Below are 19924 nucleotides of genomic sequence, written 5' to 3'. Positions count from 1 at the left end.
ACTTCTCTAAAAGGCAGAAAGCAGCCTACTGCAGCTGCAGCCCAGCACTCCTCACCCACTGTTCACAGAAGGGGAACTGACAGCTGTAGATGCCAACAGCAGTTGTTTCACCCACAAAGGCACTTGCTAGCTGGATGTGAACTACATCCAAATGCTACAATGCAATACAAGCTGTATCATAATGTATTCATCCTAAAGAGTTTCAGTTCCCAATAAATGTGTTCTGATGACACCCAACAATACTGATATACATACTCTTTGCACATCTGACTCAGAAACACTCCAGCACTACTTTTATTTTAGTTATGAAAAGCACACCAAATTCTATAATGTGTACAGAACTGGGCCTAGTAAATCCTAAACTGACTAGCTCAGGGAGCAGTGAAAGGAGGGGATACCCACCATGCATATATCACAGCAACCTACCATATAAAAACAAAACAGAACAAGAAGCATGGGCTAACCCAGTGCTCCAAAGATAATGCACAACTAACAACATGAGAAATCAAATTTGATGAACAGATGATAACTGACATCAGACCTTTGAAGAGACTTATTAAGGGATCTCCTACATTTTCCCAAAACCTTCATTTTGTAGGACATTCTTATACCCTGCACAAGAGGTAACCCAAGTATTTGTGTAACACTACAGCCTCCAAGCATTAAACCACAGCCCCCTGGAACATAGTACCTCTGCATGTAGGCTCTCACCAGTGTGTAAACACTACAAATACCACAACTGTCTCTTCTTGGTGTTCAAGCCCCTTCAGTACTGGCATTTTCCACAATTAGGACTGCAATAACCAATACCGTACAGGGAGCCTACTGAAGCTGCCCGTCTCCACCTTCTGTAATACAGGCCCAAAAGGCTGGGTTCACAAGTGGAACTAAACCCAAATAGGACCTACGAATCAGCTGGTGAACTTCTGGAAAACAGGGAAAGTAAGAGAAACCAAACAACCATCCCCTCCATATACCGAGATAAGCAGACAGTGCAATTCTTGCAGAATGCTGCAGAACTGCAGAAGCTCTCTGGAATACCTCCTCCAATACATAAAAGTTTCATGTGAAGAAAAAAATAAAAAAAAAAATCCAAGAGAAACTACATTTTCAGAGTGGCTATTTCTACACCACCAGTATCATCTTGCACTTCTTGGAAATCCCCCCCCCAAAAAAAGGTATCTCAGTTCAGTAAAAGCACATTGAATTTCCCCTTTCCACAGAGTATCTGACAAAAAAACCACTAAATCTTACACAATTCAGCCTCTAGGAGCTACCAGAGACCAGTTTCCTTCTGGTATAGAAGACTGGAAGCCCTTTGATGAGATCTCCCAACTCAGACTGTAATCTAGAGTAATTTTCAACCAAACATGCAGTCAAAAAAGGTAGCTGCTGTAGAGCTTAATCCACCTTTTCCCTGCATCTTTTCTTCTTGCTTACACATAAATACTTGCATATCTCCAGGACTAGTATTGGGCAACTAATCCCGTGTAAAAACAACTAAGCAAACAAGCTAGTTTTCAGCCATGCTAGCTCCCAGATCTAGCTCACCATGCAAATAGGGAGGCTTGTGCTAGACAAAGCAAGGGACAGAACCCCAATTCTGGCAGCAACCTACATTCAACTTAGCACAAGCATGAAAATGATTCCTTCCCTTTACTATCCAGTTTTGCCTTCAACAAAATCAGGTACAGTGAGTCAGAAATCTGCAAAGAGCAAGGCTGCAGATATGTATTAACCCCTTCTACAGAAGCCCATTTATACAAAAGCACCACAGTGCTTATCACAATTCTGGGGTGCATAAATTCAAAAACACAACTAAAACTTTCAGAGAAACAAGTACTCAGAAAAAACATCAAATGCTTATCAATAACTCCTGATTTTCTAATTGCATTATCCCAACATACCTAATTTACCTTCAGCATATTCTAACATCAGCAGAAATAGCCTATGCATTTTCTCTGCACAGTAAATCCATTGATCATTCCTAAGTCTGGGCATGGGATCACCTGAAAAGCAGTATTTCCTAAGAGCCACATTCATGAATAATTCACACAGAAGAAATCAATTTTTGCAAGTAGTCTAGAGAAGAAAGTGTCCAGATAAAAACAAAAACTCTGAGAATTAGTTTCAGCTGTTCTGTGTTCCTTGTTTGTACTTTGAAGTTACACATAATTACGCAGCAAAAGTAAAATACTAGATTCTGGCACATAAACCAAATGGGCTTTGGGGAGCTGAAACAATGTCTTGAAATAACCTGTTGTAAGTCTTGAAAGGTTCTGACAAGACAGGGCAGGGAAGAGGGAGTTTAAGTAAAAAAAAAACCCTATCCACAGTCTGTATCAATTACTCAATTCAAATTCATCTACACAGACAAAGCCTTTTCTTTGTGGGACCTGGTAATTGACCAGGATAAATTACTACAGCCTAAGCAAAAATGGTTTTATTAGGCATGGAAATGACTGAGAAGTTCATTATTACATTCCTATTTCCAATTTGCCTGATTCCATAATTAAGAAAACATGATGAGACAACTAATCTTCTTCCAGCTTATTGAGTCCCAGATTACAGACGAAGAGCCAAAATGTAGTAACATTTGAAAATCAATTTTAAGCAATTCAAAAGAAGTTACCCAGGCAAACAACAATCTTAGGCCAAAACAAGTCATAACAACCAGAAACAGAAGCCTCAACATCTTCTAAATTCACTGGTGCTTCCACCCCAAGGTAGAAAATTAAAAATTGCTTTTGCCTCATCCAAAATGTTAAATATGTATTTTTAGTAATGACACAAGAAGACAGGAGATATTGGTTTCTGACACCCTATCCAAATTCTCGAACAACTGAAATAACTCTATATTACTTGGAAAAAGGCAACAACTCCTATAAAGCAAGGATGAAATTAAGCCATTGTGGAAATAGTGCTTTTTCAAGAAGTCCAAAGGCCAAGAATACCCATAAGGCCAAAAGCAGACAAAAAGTAATATCAACAGGCAATATATGATTTTGAAGTTTTTGGAAATGAACCTGAATTCACATTTCAAGATCACTTGGCCAAGGAATGAGGTTTGCAAGAAACAGTTTGCCTTAGGGAAAAAACTACTACAACCCTCAGACTCCAGAAGATCTCAAGAAGTACCTTAAATGCTCCTTTCAGAATTTGTTCCTCCACCCTTCATGATTTTGACAGCCCCAGTACAACTACATATCACAAGCAAACTGACTTAGAGTCAAAGTACCAGACTAGAAACTTTAAAAAGTTGCCCCTTTTGGCTTAAGGTGCAACTTGAGAGCAAGAGACATGCAATAATGAGGTCTGTGAAGGTTTGTATATGAACATAAGACATAAAGCATGGTTTTATGTAGTGAATATTTAATGTATGTAATTCCCTCAAAATTTCTGAGTTCAAATTTTCCAGTTTCATGGTCAGATCATACAGATTCACAGTTTCATCAACTGAGTTTTATTTCCTCAGCTAAAGACACAGTATAGCTACTTCCACAGAAGCCAACTGGGCATACTGCAGTGCATGCTGCCCCAGAGTTCTCAAGCTAAGCAAGACCAAATCCACTTCAGGAGCTGTGAAGCAAATACATGGGAATTGTGACTAAAATTACCCAAAACACTGAATAAATTATACTGCAATAACTCTCAATAGCACTAAACAATTGAAGAATGGATAGTTATTTGCAGAGAAGATTTTTTACTAGAAACGTTTATTCTGTATAGTAAAGCAACCAAACTGTAGAAGATACAGAAGGCAGATTTATAATTTTGTTGGGTATAAACTCAACTACAGTAACAGTTTTTTAATTAAAACTATTTTATTTATCAGCTTGATTGCTCATAATTACTCCTCTCAATCAATAAGCAATAATAACTTGGGTTAACTTGAAAGACTGATTTAGCAACTTCTTCTTAAGACTGAATTAAACCTCCAACTCATTCTCAAGTGAAACTGGTTGAATTATACCCGTTACAGAAGGGTACACAAGAAACATTAATTGCTTATTAAACTGGAAAATTAACTGGACAAAACTTCACATTGAATACAATTACAAAAGACAGATAATGGAAAAGTCTTAAATTAAGATTTTGCCAGCTGTAGCAAAGGGCACAATGAATCAGTTTTAAGAAGTTGTAGCTTTTAAATACTTTTTCATAAAAATATATATAGGAGAAATCAAACAATTTCCTAACAGAGGTGAAGTAAAGCAAAGCAGTCAGAATAAAGGAATGTTTCTTGTAACTCTACCCATTTATCTAACAAATTCCTTCTCCACAGAGCATTAAGATGCCTCCTAGAACAAACACAAACACCACACTGGAAGAACTTCCACCCTCTAAAATGAGACAGACAAGTTTTCAAATAGGGTCCAATGCACACTAATTGTCCAAGATACGTACACTTTAAAGCACGGACAGGAGTTAACAGTGCTACTCAAATCAACTTTTCCTATGACCATACACGCTCCCTTCTAACGTTCAAGTGCTAAAGCTATATCTCAAAAAGGTTTTTTGCTCCTTGTATGAGATTTCCAACCAACAAACAATAAGACTCTGCAACATTTCCAATCAGTTCAGGTTTGTTTTAATGACACGGGGCAATTCTTAGAGCAGACATTGTGTAGCTAATAACAACAAAATAAAGAGGTTTATTGGTGTGGTCTTGGAATCCCAATTTGAACCGTAAATTTGACTCCAGGTAATTAACTGAAAAGCCAGAGTATCTGAAAATGCATACTAAGTTTTTACCTCAATCTTGCAATACTTCTTGAGGAACTTGGAAAAAGTGAAGTTGGTAGAACAGTATATATCACCAAGATTACAAAAACTGGAAGGAAATAATACATTGCAACAGTGATCCTCACTAAGTGAAATTATTTCATCACAATAAATGTTTAAAAAAGCATCGATGTTATTTAAAAAGTGTTGTATTCCCCTCCCACCCAAGTATTTGAAGATAAACCTTTTTCATTAGTCAAAATGGCTTTTAAAAAAAGTTTCTCGAAACAACAGCAATAATCAAAACCCATGAATTGTATTTTCTTTAATCCATAACATCTCTAGTGCTGAAGGGCCATCCATGTAAAAAGCAGATTCTTTGGGGACATTAGTCAATTAACTTAATAAAACCCAGTTTTACGAGGATTTATCCTTCCTGCTACGAGGCGAGTCTGCTCCATTTGAGGTCACTGTTCCATTTATTCCATTTTCTAGAAAAAAAGAATAAAACATCTTTTAAAAAAATGAGAAAACTTGATATTTTATTACTTTTTTTTAGGTCCTATACAAATAGGACTTTAGCTTTTTCTTTGTTAAAAAAAAACCCACCTAATCACTGTTAAAAACCTCATCATTATAATTCATAATTCAACACTATAGTGAAATTTTTACAAAATGCAAAATTTACAGTTTACTATGATACAGTCTGATTTCCTGACAACATGGCCACACACTTAAGTATGTGCATCATATATATCTAGGCTGAAAATAAAGACCAGCTATCATATTTTAGAAGATACTATCTTAAAATGTAAACCACTCAATCTGTATATGAAACTGTCCTTCGAAATTCTGGAGAGACAGTGTGCATAATACAATTCCCTGGTACAGGTCTTTATTGTTTATCTCACCAATATTTTAGTTCTTCCTGAAATTGCATCCTTTCACTCACCTTTACAAATTTTTCACATATATAGCAAACTTTATATATATATATATATATGCAAACACACACATTTTAAAAAACATATATACTGTAACATACAGAATTCATTTATATTCTGATGAAGAGATTTACACAGAAAAGATGGGCAGAAGTAAAACACTAGCTAGATTTGAGATGAGTATGTGTATACCTAAAGACTTCAAGCACAAGACCAGGCACCTAAGAAAACAAAGCAAACGTGCTACCAGCTCCAACTTCTATCCCACTTCTGTGCCAGCTGGAAGATCTCAAGAGTTTTAATCTGTTCAAGTAACATAGAGGATTTTGTAGGAAATGTCTGTCCTAGAACAATGACCCACAATCTGTGTATTTATAATGCACACAACTTTCAGTAAAATGGAGCAACATCATACCACTGTGAATTGAAAGTATCCCTTTTATTCAGGGTCATAACAACCCAAGGAAGGAGATACGCTGCCTGACAGTAAATAAATCCAAAAAACAGATCTGAAGAGCAGAGTGCATAGCCAGCTATAATGCTTGCTGCTTAACATCTCTGCTCCAATTTATAGTAACATTCTGACTTCAAGCAGCTGCTGTGGGCTTTTTTAACTAGTTAAATTAATGTTTTCCATCTGCAGATGTGTTGCAGATCACCACAGAATGTGGCCAACCCACAAAAAGCAACTGTTAATCTCCCTCTCTCTCCCACTCCACCCAAATGCTTCCATTTACGCAAACAAGCAACTCCAAAAAAACAACTCCAAACTCAAACCCAAAATCAGAAACATAAGAATGAGACCAGATATAGGCCCAATTAATCACATAGGAAAAGTCAAAGTCTATCCAACACATTTGGATATTTGGTTGTAAATGACACCACCATTTTAAGCCTACATAACGTGGACTTTGGATTCTTTTCAAAAGGTTCATGTGATTCATACATCAAGCTTACAAACAATGAGCTGGACCCAAGTCAGCTAATTGAAATCATATTTTCTTAAACAGTTAAGTCAAAACAAGTGAAAGTAAAACAAAGAACAAGAATCAGCATGTGCCTGGGTACTCCACCTACATCATCAGTAGGATTTTTCTACTGTCATTTCTTGCTTTTGGCACAGTCTAAAAGTAACACATTGTGCCCTGGCTCCAAAAATCCATCCAACCACAAAAAAAGGGCCAAAAAAAAGAGACTGTTTTGAGCAGTTTAATTGCATATATTACTCTTTCAAAAACACTGTCTCACTGCATCTTGTGCAAGTGTTCTGAACTGAAAAATTACAGGAATCTTCAAAACAGAGGAAACTGAAACAACACTAGCTTTTGGATTTTAAAGTTCTTTTCTTTCCTTTTAAAATAAGCTGTAAAATTCTCCAGTCCTTAAGACAGGCATAACTCAATTACTTTGTGAATTAAACCACAATGCCCATTAAATGACTTTTTCTCTATTTGTTTACCACTTTCAAGTCTCCACTGAAGCTGGGTGAAAACCAAGAACTTCACCAAATTGCATGGATAGTTTAAGAAATTTAAAAAAGCTGCTACATTTTTGACTCACTGTTAAAAACCCATTCAAGTTTATGCTTTAAAAATATTTGCCATACAAGACTTAAATTAATTCCACAAAAAGAGAGATGCAATGAACATGAAGCTCTGATTAAATAGGATGCCTACATAGGAAACTACCTTCACTCCAGTCCAACTGGATTTTCTGACAAAACCAGAAAACCCCAACACCACACAAAAGCCAAGTTGTGGCAATTACAATCATCAAAAGGGAATACAGAAATGCTCTAAAGAACATTACTGGAATAAAAAAAACAACTTGGAAAACCCCCAAAACAATACTGAATTGCTCTCTGACCACAAATCTCAGTGCAAGTGGTCTCTATATGTTACATTCAATGTATCAAGAAGCGATAGGTTGGCAATACATGATCAGTAGCAAAGGATTATGCTGAAATAAGTCTTTGAGATGATTTAAGCAGTTTCAGAAAAATGCACAAGTAGTTATTCAAGCTAGCAATTAAATACACAGAAGTTTAACTGTTGGTACAACAGAAATACTGAAATGTGGGGACTGTTTTTTTTAAGGGAGTACATAATTTTCCTTGGAGGAAAAACCATTCAGTTCCTCTTTCATGTCTTTCCATAAAGAGCATGACATAATCAAGCCAAACCTTGAGTCATTAATTCATTTCCAAAGGCTTCTATACAGATCTAGAGTAGTAAATAGATACTACCTTCCCTTAAAATTAGTAACAAAATTCTCTTTTTAGTAAAAACAGTCCAGTATAAACTCATTTATTGAATGGATCAAACCATCTCCTTGCCCTAAAACCTTAGAATTCAGTGGCAATGAGAAGTGAGCTTGGAATTCATTGCAAGAAAAATTCAGCAGTAATTGATTATGAGAACAGATCTAAACCCATGCCTGTTCCCCTTTTATAAGGCAATAAGCATGACACATTTTGCTCAAGTGATAAAACTATACCTAACAATAAACTCATGTTGCATTAACTATATACTAATTCACTCATTCAGCCAATTAGAAGAGAAAATCCAAACAATATATAGGGATTTTTTTATTAACCCCCCCCCATCAATATCTACTAATACTGTCTCTGTAACTGAGCCATCTCAGTTGCAAGTTAAAATGTTTCTCTAGCAATTACATGAAAGAAAGCTCTCCATTACTTAAGTTTTGAGAAGTCATGGCAACAGAAAAACTGAAAACACAAACCTCTTTCTTTTCTGGAGTTCTTTCCTTTAGCTGTTACGAACTTCTTTTTCACTGACTGAGGCTGGGAAGAAGAATGCTCTCTCCACCTCCTAAGCTGGAAATTAATGAACTTCCACATCATAAATGCCTGAGTCATGCAGATGGAGGCCAGCACACTGATTCTAGAAATTAAACACAGGTAAAGATTTATCAGTAATTTTCTCTCATTCAAATACAACAAGAAAGTAGGTAGAACAACAACTCAGTTTCTTGTATGTCATGATGGCCTTTTTACTCAGGCTCCTCAAAAATGTTAGAGTGATTCTGTTTAGAAAATAGGGATCTGTAAAAGTTCAGTTTTGCTTGGATTTTCTTTCGTGCCTTTCTGTCTCCCTGCCAGTAGCATCCATTTTTTAATCCATGCAAGAGTTAGCTCATGTAGGGTGACTGGGCTTAGCACAGCTGAACAGCAGTAGATACACAGTCAAAGTCTCTGCTCTCCATCATAAACGGGAAGTACTAGATTTCTTTCCTGCTTTCTCCTTTCTCAGTATTACTCTCCAGGTTTCAGCTATAAACAGCTGAAAATGGTTTAAGAGAGTTTTGCAGTTCTGTGTAGCAATTCTGCAGGGTAATGCTGACATTGTCAATGTTTTAATAACTTCCTTTTCTGGATATAATTTATAAAAAGGCCAGGTGGTTGGTAGAACATTCTGCAGCACACAGCAGGAAAATAAGCTGTAATAAAGGCAGCGAAAGAGGTAGGAACCTTCAAACAGAATCAAAGATGCTCTGGGCATAATGCCTTGACCTCTACAAATAAAGACACTGCAATTCTCTTAATACATTTGATAGTAATTTCTGCCATTGGATATTCCTTTAAATTCTGGGTGATTTTCTGACCCTAAGCAACCAGTTACAGATTTCTCAGCTGTAGAAAGTGAATTCTTCAATCATTTCACTGTGCTTTACAAGTTGTTACATAAGCTATTCCTATCAATCCCATCAGTTGCATGAAAATACCTAACCTAATTCAGAATTACTATCATTAATACCATATCACTTACATTGTGTATTTAACACAGGTTTACAACTCATGCTTAAGAACCATTCCAAGTTTACTTTACCTAACAGCCAGGATATTAAAGTTTCCAGTACTGAAATTCAGCTGCTGATCTTCTGCTCTTGCCAGTCCAAAGCCGAAAGTGAGGACCGAGAGTATCAAGGTGAGAAGCCTTCCCAAAACAAAAAGAACTGCCCACAGTGAAAATCTACAAAGAAAAACACCACAACCACTAAATGAATTTTCCATTCACAAGTACTGACAATGCAAATATTTACTCTTCACCACATTAATTTGTTTGAGATTTAAGAACTTATGTAAATACTTTCCAATACTATTGGAAAATAAACATGTTATTAGCATGGCTATATTAGCAACTTATGCTGTTCCTTTCTCTACCATTTTTTTTTAAGTATTAGTACATAGTGTTAAGGTTTCATTTCATACCACTACTAACATTTACTTAAATAGTACGTAGAACTGTCGCCTCTAAGTGAATGCTGTTTGAACTTCATTGTAATTTTGGTTTTGGGTTAGTTAAATGCACAGGGCTTTGAGACAGAAATTACACTAATTTAGAAGATAAAGCCTACTTACCCTTTCTGGTATTTTTCATCACTGAAGTAAAAAAGACGGGATATGTGGAAAAGAAATTCAACAAAGTAATGCAGTACCAGAAGAACAAGTCCAAGATGGGTCAGACTATCAAAACAAATAAAACAAGCATTCAGACGTTTTGTTAGGAGTTTAAGACAGAAAATGAAGCCAACACAATTTACAATTTACGTACTTCAGGAGATAGGCTCCAGCAATATGAAAGAGATAAAGTCCAATGTAGACAATCTGACGAAAGATATCTTCCTATTAGGAAAAAAGAAAGTAATTATGCATTATACACAATGTTACATATTATTGTACAATGCTATGTAATACCACAAACTTGGAAATTCTTCCTGGTTTATCAGCCACCTTAATGTGGCTTGTTTGGCACTGAATTACTCAGCCTAAATAATCTAACTTACTGCTTATTTACCAGTAACATTTAGTATCTTACACTTGTGCTGTTGTGAGCAAATGCAACAAACATGAAAAAGATGCTTTTTTTAAAGGGCCTGGTTTTATTTGATATGACTACTGTAAATTAGTATTGGCTATTACAGTACTTATTTGGTATGTATTATTGCATCATAATTTCCTACAGTTCTGCATGTCTGTGGCCCATGGATTCATAAAGTTGCTACAGAAACAAAGCAACAGTCCATGAACCCAAAATGAACACGTTCCCAAGTGGTGACATCCATTTTAAAAATCCAAGAACTTTCAAGATTCTGACAGACAGCTGCTGGCAAATACAGAGAGTAATGTTATTAACCAGTCATGATAAGCCACACGGTCACACCTCAAGCCAGGTTTTATCCAGCCTCATTATACTGAACACTTCACAGAGATGAAATAAGAAAGACATGAATTCAAGTGTAAACACACAGCACACTGAAACCAGAAGGTGCCATCTGTGAACAAAAGAATCACTAAAATAAGCTAGACCACAGTACAAATCTGTCTTGAAGTGGTATGCAGAGTACATTCAGTTGTGCTTAAGAAACTCCTGCTTTTCAGAAAGATTGCCTAAACATCAAGTGAGGGGCTTCAGCTTTACCTTGCATGCATGTTCTTTCATTTGTCTTGCATGCATGTAATTATTTTCTTTTTTTAAAAAAATGCATAAAAATTTACTCTTGTAAAATCTATGCTATGTTATGCAAGATTCCATCTCAAAGCCAACAAAAGCACTGAATTAAACACTTGTCACAGCAGCACACAACACACACACGAAGAGCAAGAAAACAGATGAAGATCTAACTCTAAATTATCTGAAAGGAAACAAAAAGAGACCTCTTTCAGACAAACCAGAGAAAAGCCAGTACAAATCCTCAGCTTCTCCAAGTACTACCAGGATGAGCCTTTTGCACTTTATTTGCAGAACTGAGGTCACATTTAAACATTGCATTCTGCACACTTGGACAAGAGGTCAGACTGAAGGCCTCCTGGAACAATGCAGGTGGAGGTATACACTGCTATACAGAAAGCCAAATTAAGAACTTTTTTTCTTGTCCACATCAGCAGTACAGAAAACTAGACCCAAGTGAAAGAAGCGAGTTCCTTCAAGAGAAGGAATAAGTCATAGAATCCAAGATGGCAGAGGTCAAATTGTGGTGAAAGAAATATCAACGATGAACTTGCTAAAATAAAGAATGCAGAAGTCAAGAGGTCAAAATTCCAAGCAGTGACCCAGCAAACACAACTCTTCAATGGAGCATTCTGCCACTTGCAACAGCTGTCCTGAATTTATGTTAAAAAAACCCCTCCACACTTGGATATTAATTTAAATTTCAAGGATATCACTAGCACAATATGGAACATCATCTGCAGTGTATCTGCAAAACATCAGCATTTCTGGAGCGTCTGATCAGCCTGAAAACAAAACACCTCACTGTTATCTTCCCAAGCCTCTTCTATGCTCTTGAACAAAAGACCCTATGGTTACATAACATGTCTATTTCACTTTCTTCAATAAAGCAGAACTCTGGCAACAGAGAAGCAGTCTAGTCACAGCAACAACAGTCACACAATGGTTTTGGTTGGAAGGAACCTTAAAGACCATCTAGTTCCAACCCCTCCTGCCATGCAGCAGGGACACCTTCCACTAAACCAGGTTGTTGAAAGCCCCAACCTGGCCTTGAACACTTCTGGAATGGGGCATCTCAGCTTCTCAGAGCAACCTGTGTCAGTGCCTCACCACCCTCATAAAGAATCTCTTCCCTGTATCTAATCTAAATCTACCCTCTTTCAGATTAAAATAATTGTCCCTTGTCCTGTCACTACAGCCCCTGATAAACAGCTTTTCTTCATCTTTTTTATTAAGCCTATTTCAAATACTGAAAGGCCACAAAAAGGTCTCCCTGGAGACAGCTCTCTTCCAGGCTGAAGAAGCCCAACTCTCTCAGCCTTTCTTCAGAGGAAAGGTGCTCCAGCCCTCTTATCATTTTCATGGCCCTCCCTTGGACCCATTCAAACAGATTCATACATTTCCTGTGCTGGGGACTTCAGAGCTAGACACAGTACTCCAGGTGAATTCCCACCACGGTGGAGTACAGGGGGAGAATCAGCTCTTTCAACTTGCTGGCCATGCTTTCCATTCATCCCCAACCTGTATGGATGCTGGGGATTCCCATGACCTACATGCCGGACCTTGCACGTGGCCTCACAAAACTTCATGAGGTTCACACGGACCCAATCCTCACGCCTGTCAAGATCCCTTGGGATCACATCCCTTTCCTCAAGCAAATCAACTGCTCCATTCAGCTTGGTTTCCATCTGCAAACTTGCTGACTGTGCGCACAAATTCCACTGTCTACTTCACTGATGCAGACAAACAAAACTAGTACTGGTCCCAGTACAGACCCTTGAAGAACACTCAGTATTGATTTCCACTTGGGCGCTAAGCTACTAACTCTTCGGAAGCAGCCATCCAGCCAATTCCTTACCCATCTAATAGTCCACCCACAAAATTCATCTCTCCGATTTAAAGGTACAAATGCTGCGGGAAACTGTATCAAAAGCCTTAACAGAAGTTTAGGTATACGACATTAGCAGCTGTTCCCTCATCCACTAATGTAGTCACTCTACCATAGAAGGCCACTAAATTAGTCAAGATTTGCCTTTGGTGAAGCCATGGTAAAAGTTTTAATGTAACATGTTTAGAAAGGCAACTGCATATGTAAAATGAGCCTGAACAAAAGCATGCAAAGAAACTACTTAAATTGATCCAGGAACGCAAAAAGTGTGCTACAACAAAACCTCCAGCAAACTCAGTGTTCTGAAAACCCTAAAAGAGAAAACCCTTAGGGGGGAAAAGGATGCTTTTAAAAACTGGACTCTAAAAAAAAGTTTCTATACATAACTAACCAGAACTTCTGCTGCAGATAGTGGTATTTAAATCAAATCCCAGAGTTTAATATTCCTTGTACTAAAGAAATTATTCACTGCTTATATTCTACACCTGTATTATGATTCATTAGGCAACTGTGATTTCAATGAGACTATTCAGGCTACTAATTACAAGAAACAAAGAGTTTGGAAAGAAAATATCACATTGATTTTTCACAGGAAAATTCTTTTAGTAGATGAGAACTATTTGCACAACAAATACATAGCAATTTTACTACTATTGTAAATACAAAATTTAACTTAGAAATAACTACTTTGTCACAGAGACATTTCAGCACCCAGAATTCCATCAGGAAAAGTGGGTAGCACAAGCAAGAACAAGGCAAGAAATCTAGGGTAACACGTTACACTAGAAGTGCAAAAGAAATTCACTATTCTACTATTTTAAGTTGCTTGCTTTGGAGTTCTTTCTATTTTAAACTTACTTTTTTAGTTTTCTGGAAATACAGTTCTGGAAAAGCATGAAACCAGTATGCCAACTGTAAGATGTAGAAAAACTTCATCTGAAACCTGTACAATACAGGAAGAATTAAAGAATATTATTTTTTATTAATGAATGTAAAACATTTCAGAAACTTGCTAGTGAATACATTTAATCACTGTCTCTAAAGAAACAAAAATGCCAACCAACTAAAAAGATTTTTTTAAAACCAGAAACATTGAACAGAAGGAGAACTCTGCAGCTACAAATTGAGAGACAATCAATTTCCTCCATAAATATGAGGAAAAATACATTAATGACTAATACAGTTTTACAGACTACTTATTGCATATGAATTGTACATGATACACCCTAAGTTTAAAATACTCCCTCCTCTCCCCAACAATCCTCTAAGGAAGATGCCTTACGGAATCAGAGTGTGTGGATAGTCCCTCCACAGAGAGGTTGGATCTGATATATAATTCTCCTAAAAGAAAACAAACAATAAAACCAATAAACCCTCAAAGATGCTATTTCCTAGACAGGAATAATGAATGAGGCGGTTATTTCGGCATCACTATAGCCATAATTCTTCCCTCGTAAACTGCTGACCAGCTTGGAGCTTAACTAAGTGAAGGAAAAGTTCTAATGGAGTCATTATGTTAAGGAAAAAAAATATAAATGCTTTTTTGAAACTAAGTTCACACACATGCAGCCACCAACATAGAGCCCATCTTCTGAAAGCACACTCACCTGAGCCTACAGCAGTCTGTTCACACACCCATTCCCTAGGCTGCCAAAATGCTATGCATAATGCTTTTCTTACATTTATTTTACACTAATAAGCCAACACAGAAAAAAATACACAGTATGAGATATCATAATGAAGTTTAAAAAGCTTTAGCTTATTCAGTCAACAGTAAATCAATTCAGACAGAGCAACAGTAACACTACTGGATTTCATACTCAGTTATGACTACAACCTACAGAATCCCTAAAGTTGTTCCTGCTTTAATATTAAATCCAGCTAAGCCAGCAAAATAAGCTCAAAAGTTAATTTATCACCATTAAGTGAAGTTTCTGAAATCTTGTAATACATCAGAAGAGAAAACATACTTACGGAGACAAGAATACTTGTTCCCCAAACACAGGAGAATAGGTAGAATGCACTAAGTTGCCCAGACTCATTGAACTTGCTATGCTTCGTTTTTGAAAAGTGCATTTTCCTGTTAATTTTCTGAAATGAAAGCCCATTGTTATTTATGTGCTGTAGTACTAAACATCTGTCAACTGCACTAGAACATCTAAAAGTTCCAATGCATGTTATAACAGTTAAAAAGCTTTAATGTAAAAGTTTACTTTTAAGTTAATAGTCTTAAAGTCTAATTAAAACCTGACAATTATCTTCATGAAAGGAATTAATATTTTGTACTTACATCCAGAACGTACTCCTGAATTATAGCATGTATGATTATTGCTACAAGCATGTAAAAGAAAATTGTAGCCAAGTCTTTGATGCCATAGTGATAGAGAGAGATTGTTTCTGCAGATTGTTCTTCTAAAAGACAAACAGAATTAACTGTTAGACACCAATACAGTTTAATAGCTAATAAGCTTTTTCTGAAAGTGAAGCCTTTCAGATGTAGTTTGCAATCAGCTGAACAAATATAAGTCAATCTACCATCATGAGCTAGGTCAGCAGATTGTTTCCAGTCATTTTCTCCATCACATCACAAACTAAATTTGATTCTGAAAGATATACTATAAAAATTAAAACTTAAGTGCACTTAGGAAGCTTACCCAAATGCACTGGAAGGGGACAATAAAATTATGTTAAACTATCATGCTGCTTTGACTAGCAAAGATCATCACTCACAAAATCAGAGTAAGAGTCAGATGGTGTTTTAGCACTAATCCAGCAGAACAGAAACATCGTCCCTAACCTGATTACTTACAATGAAGTTTTACTAAAAATAAAGTCCTTGAAAATTGCTTATTATCTATTCAAACTGACAGATTCATTTACCCTCAGTCTAGAAAATTCAGCATACTAACCTCCTGCAAGATACATACCTGTGGCAGGAATGGTAACATTATACTGAAGTGTAACAAAAATGACAGCTGCTTTTGCCGTAAACTGAAAGAGAAAAAAACAAACACAACAAAACCAGAAGTACTATAAAGTTTCAGTGTCATGTAGTTTACTTCAGTGAAAACACTTAGTTTTAGCACCCTTCCCCAGCATGTTTGTCCCCTCCCACTAAACCGACCAACACACTTCACCCCGCTTTCCAAAGGCAGAACAGATGGCATGATTGCTGCGTATTCTGTAAGCAAACTTATAATCTCTTGAATGAAATACCCTCAAAAATGTTACTTACAAGCAAGTCTTTTCTACAATGTTAAAACAAAACCACAAGCTGCAATCTTTTTCTCCAGTCCATACTGTATCATTACATTAACAGAATGTATAATACCATAGAATCATAGAATGATAGAATAGTTAGGGTTGGAAAGGACCTTAAGATCATCAAGTTACAACCCCCCTGCCACGTGCAGGGACACCCCACACAAAGTGTATTACCCACGGCTTTGTCCAACCTGGCCTTGAACACCGCCAGGGATGGAGCATTCACAACCTCCCTGGGCAACCCATTCCAGTATCTCACCACCCTTACAGTAAAGAATTTCTTCCTTATATCCAGTCTAAACCTCCCCTGTTTAAGTTTGAACCATTACCCCTTGTCCTATCACTACAGTCCCTAATAAATAGTCCCTCCCCAGCATCCCTGTAGGCCCCCTTCAGATACTGGAAGGCTGCTATGAGGTCTCCATGCAGCCTTCTCTTCTCCAGGCTGAACAGCCCCAACTTTCTCAGCCTGTCTTCATATGGGAGGTGCTCCAGTCCCCTGATCATCCTCGTGTCCCTCCTCTGCACTTGTTCCAACAGTTCCATGTCCTTGCAGAACTGCACACAGTACTCCAAGTGAGGTCTCACAAGAGCACGTAATCCCTAGACCATGATGCATGCAGCAACAGCTGAGAATAAACCTCATTTAAAACTACTTTCTAACTTGATAAAATTTAAGGTCAATATCATATTCATAAATCTGTGGGTGATTTGGAAAATGTGTGCAGGAAAGGAGAAAAGGTGTAAAGAATGGAGAACCATTTCAGGCCAGCAGCATACTGGCTCAATACAACTAGCATTCTCTTTACCCTGGGGATCCTTTGACAAGAAGTGTAGAACAGAATAAATGAGATTTAGCAGTGGTATTACAACTTTACGATGAACAGCAAGAAAAAGCAGAATGGATAAAAGTCAGGAGAGGAGAGGTTTTTTTACAGGCCTTTTTTGGGGGGTGTAGGAAGAGGTGTGATGGTGATACTATAAAAACACCAGTAAATAGCCAGGAGCACAAGTTCTTTATATGAACTGATTTTCAACTTTACCATATCTTTGTTGAATCCCAACATAAATCTACATGTCTTAACAGAGAGGGAAAAATAACCAGGCTTTGCAATATTTATGATGATTGCTTCTCATTTCTGTAAAAACCTAGCCTCCTTGTTGCATTTATAGGACTAACAAAAACTTCGTTATGAATCTTAGAAAGATACTTAAAAGTATCTAAAGTGATGATTAGGTTACTACCACTACACTCACAAGAAATAAAATTTGTTCTTAGAACTAGTGCGTAGTAAAAAAGCCCTCAATTCTCTAGGAATCTCTGAATACACAGTGGAATGTTCGCTCCATGTAACTTCAGGGAATCCAACTAGTTTGCCTGATTTAGTGAAGTTGCCTAGGACATCCTATTCATCAAGAGAGCTTTCAGAGGACAATTCAAAACCGTAGTCAACTCAGAACTGGCCTTTGAAGGCTCTTGCCAGCTACTCACAGTCCCAATTCAGAATCCGGGAGCATGAACACCTTACCATACAAACATGAACCACAGCAGGTGATTTCCAAGACTTATGTCAATACGTTTTAAACTAGTAACAATCTTTTTGGCCATGCCATATCTATACCAACAAAGGCACATAGCCATTCAGTGCTGGGATTAAAAAACCCTGGAAAAGACTTCAACACATCCATTCATCCCGAACACTTCCATCCTCACCAGTAGTACTGTAATAAAGTAAACTAGAAGCAAACATAAAAGATAATGGTTTAGGCCCATCTCTTTCACCTTAATCCCCAGGAAATCACCTTGGTGGTTTTTAATAGTAAACCCGAACATAACAGCTTTCTTGGTCCACTCTCTTCTTCCTTTCCATGTATATATTTCTTAACTCCACTGGCCTCTAGTGCTGAGCAGCTGGATAATTATTTTGAAAACCAACCATATAATAAAGGGCCCACAACTCTAAACAAACGGCTAAAATACCCAAAAGCCAGAAACATCTAGCCAACAAAAATGGGGAGTGTCTGACGGGACACCAGTGAGAACATTTCGGCAGTCACACAGTTAAAACTGTCTTTCCAGTTCCCTCAGGGGGTAAACGGCAAGAGCCAAAACACATGTTTTATGTCACTGCATGGGGGCAGAAGGAGAGTGCCTAGCCTGCAAGCATGCCCAGCACCGAGGCGGTCAGGCCCGAGAGCTCCCTTCCACCGCTATCACACCTGGCCTCAGGCGGACCCCCCCTATGGGGTGAGGAGAGAGGCTCTGCTCCGTGCCATCCGAGACACTCTGAACGACCCCCGTGGGCTAACAGCTCCTCACACCGCGCTCAGTCCCGGGCAGGCAGCGCACGAGTGTGGTGGAGGCCCCGCCATCCCCCCTGCGCGGGGACTGACGCACACCTCACCGCCCGTCCCCGCCGCGCGGCCTGCCGGGAGCCGTAGTGCCGGCGGGGCCGCGCACACAAAGCGCGGGGCTCGCCCGTCGCACTGGGCCTCGCCACCCCCCCCACCCCCCCGCACACTCCTCCCTCGCCTCGCCCGCTGCGCTCCGACTGCCACGTAACCCGCCGCCAGCAGGAACTCCCCCCGCCGCCGCCGCCGCGGGAGGAAGCACGCCGCCAGCTCCCCGTCCCTCACGGCGGTGCCGCGCTACGGGTGTGGGGGATTGAGGGACATGGCCTCCCCTTAACGGCGGCGAGTGGATCCGAGAGCCAGCTCCTGGCGGCAGCCATGGGCTGCGCCTCTCGGGGGAAGAGGGGCGTTCCCTGGGGGACCGGGCCCGGTGAAGCGAGGGTAAGCGGTGGAGACGGCGCCCGTGCTGGCTCCTTTGGCCGTGCGGCGGGGCTGAGACCGGCTGCTCTCCCCGTGCACAGCGGGGCCGGGAAGGGCTGGCGGGCAGGTACGGCGGGAGGCACCCGCGCTGATGGAGGACAGCCACAGCGACCTGCCACCCGCCCTCCCCGCCCAGCACCGACAGCCTCCGGCGGAGGAGCAGAAGCGGGACGAAGCCCTCGGGGCGGGGTCGTCGGTGCCGCCTCACCTCGAACATGAGCCCGAGCAGGAAGATCACGGCCACGAAGGACACGATGTCCGCATGGTTCTGCACGATGAACTCGTGGCTCAGCACCGGCGGGTTCTTGTTGCTCTTTTTGCGGATCGCCATGGCGGGCAGGGAGCTGGGCGCCGCCGCCGCCTCCCCGCTGCCAGCACAGCTCCTCTCGCCGCGGCCAGGAAGAGGCGGAGGGGGAGGAGGCGGCCGCGCAGCCGAGGAATGGCAGCGGGGAATGGCAGCAGCCACCGCGCCGTTTCGCCTCGCTCCACCCCGCCCCTCCGGCAGCAGCGCCCCTGCTGGCCGGCGGTGGGCCTCCCACCAGCCTGCGGGCGCGACCGCGGGGCGGTGAGGGACAGCGCCCGGCTGTTCAAACCCACTGAGGGCGGGCGCTTGGCTCCTCCCCGCCCCCGGGAGGCTCGGTCGGGGGTGCTGAGGCTCATGCTGTGACTGGCTGCTTGCTAGCCTGCAGCTTGCGTGGGGCTCTGTTGCGGCTTCCCCTTTCAGCGAAGCAGCGGCGACAGAAAATGGCCGTGAGTCCTGCCGCGGTGGCGGAGGAGGTAGCCGCGCCTCGGAACAA

The 19924-nt window shown here is 39.9% G+C and overlaps 1 protein-coding gene across 1 annotated transcript; it reads right to left on the bottom strand.

Annotated features, from left to right (window-relative positions):
• Positions 1-3355: 3355 nt before the first annotated feature.
• TRAM1 (translocation associated membrane protein 1) lies at positions 3356-19634 on the bottom strand. Its single transcript, XM_005150793.4, has 11 exons — positions 19336-19634; positions 15959-16022; positions 15322-15443; positions 15006-15122; positions 14314-14372; positions 13890-13974; positions 10247-10317; positions 10054-10158; positions 9521-9664; positions 8415-8575; positions 3356-5216 (listed from the first exon to the last, which is right to left on the bottom strand). Exons 1-11 carry the CDS (start codon positions 19456-19458, stop codon positions 5143-5145), a joined length of 1125 nt encoding a protein of 374 aa, XP_005150850.1. The 5' UTR covers positions 19459-19634; the 3' UTR covers positions 3356-5142.
• Between the last annotated feature and the right edge of the window lie 290 nt (positions 19635-19924).

This window comes from Melopsittacus undulatus, chromosome 1, assembly GCF_012275295.1.
Source record: "Melopsittacus undulatus isolate bMelUnd1 chromosome 1, bMelUnd1.mat.Z, whole genome shotgun sequence".
In the NCBI taxonomy this organism is placed as follows: Eukaryota; Metazoa; Chordata; class Aves; order Psittaciformes; family Psittaculidae; genus Melopsittacus; species Melopsittacus undulatus.
The sequence above is the reverse complement of the archived record's forward strand: the minus strand, read 5'-3'. Positions and strand labels throughout refer to the sequence as shown.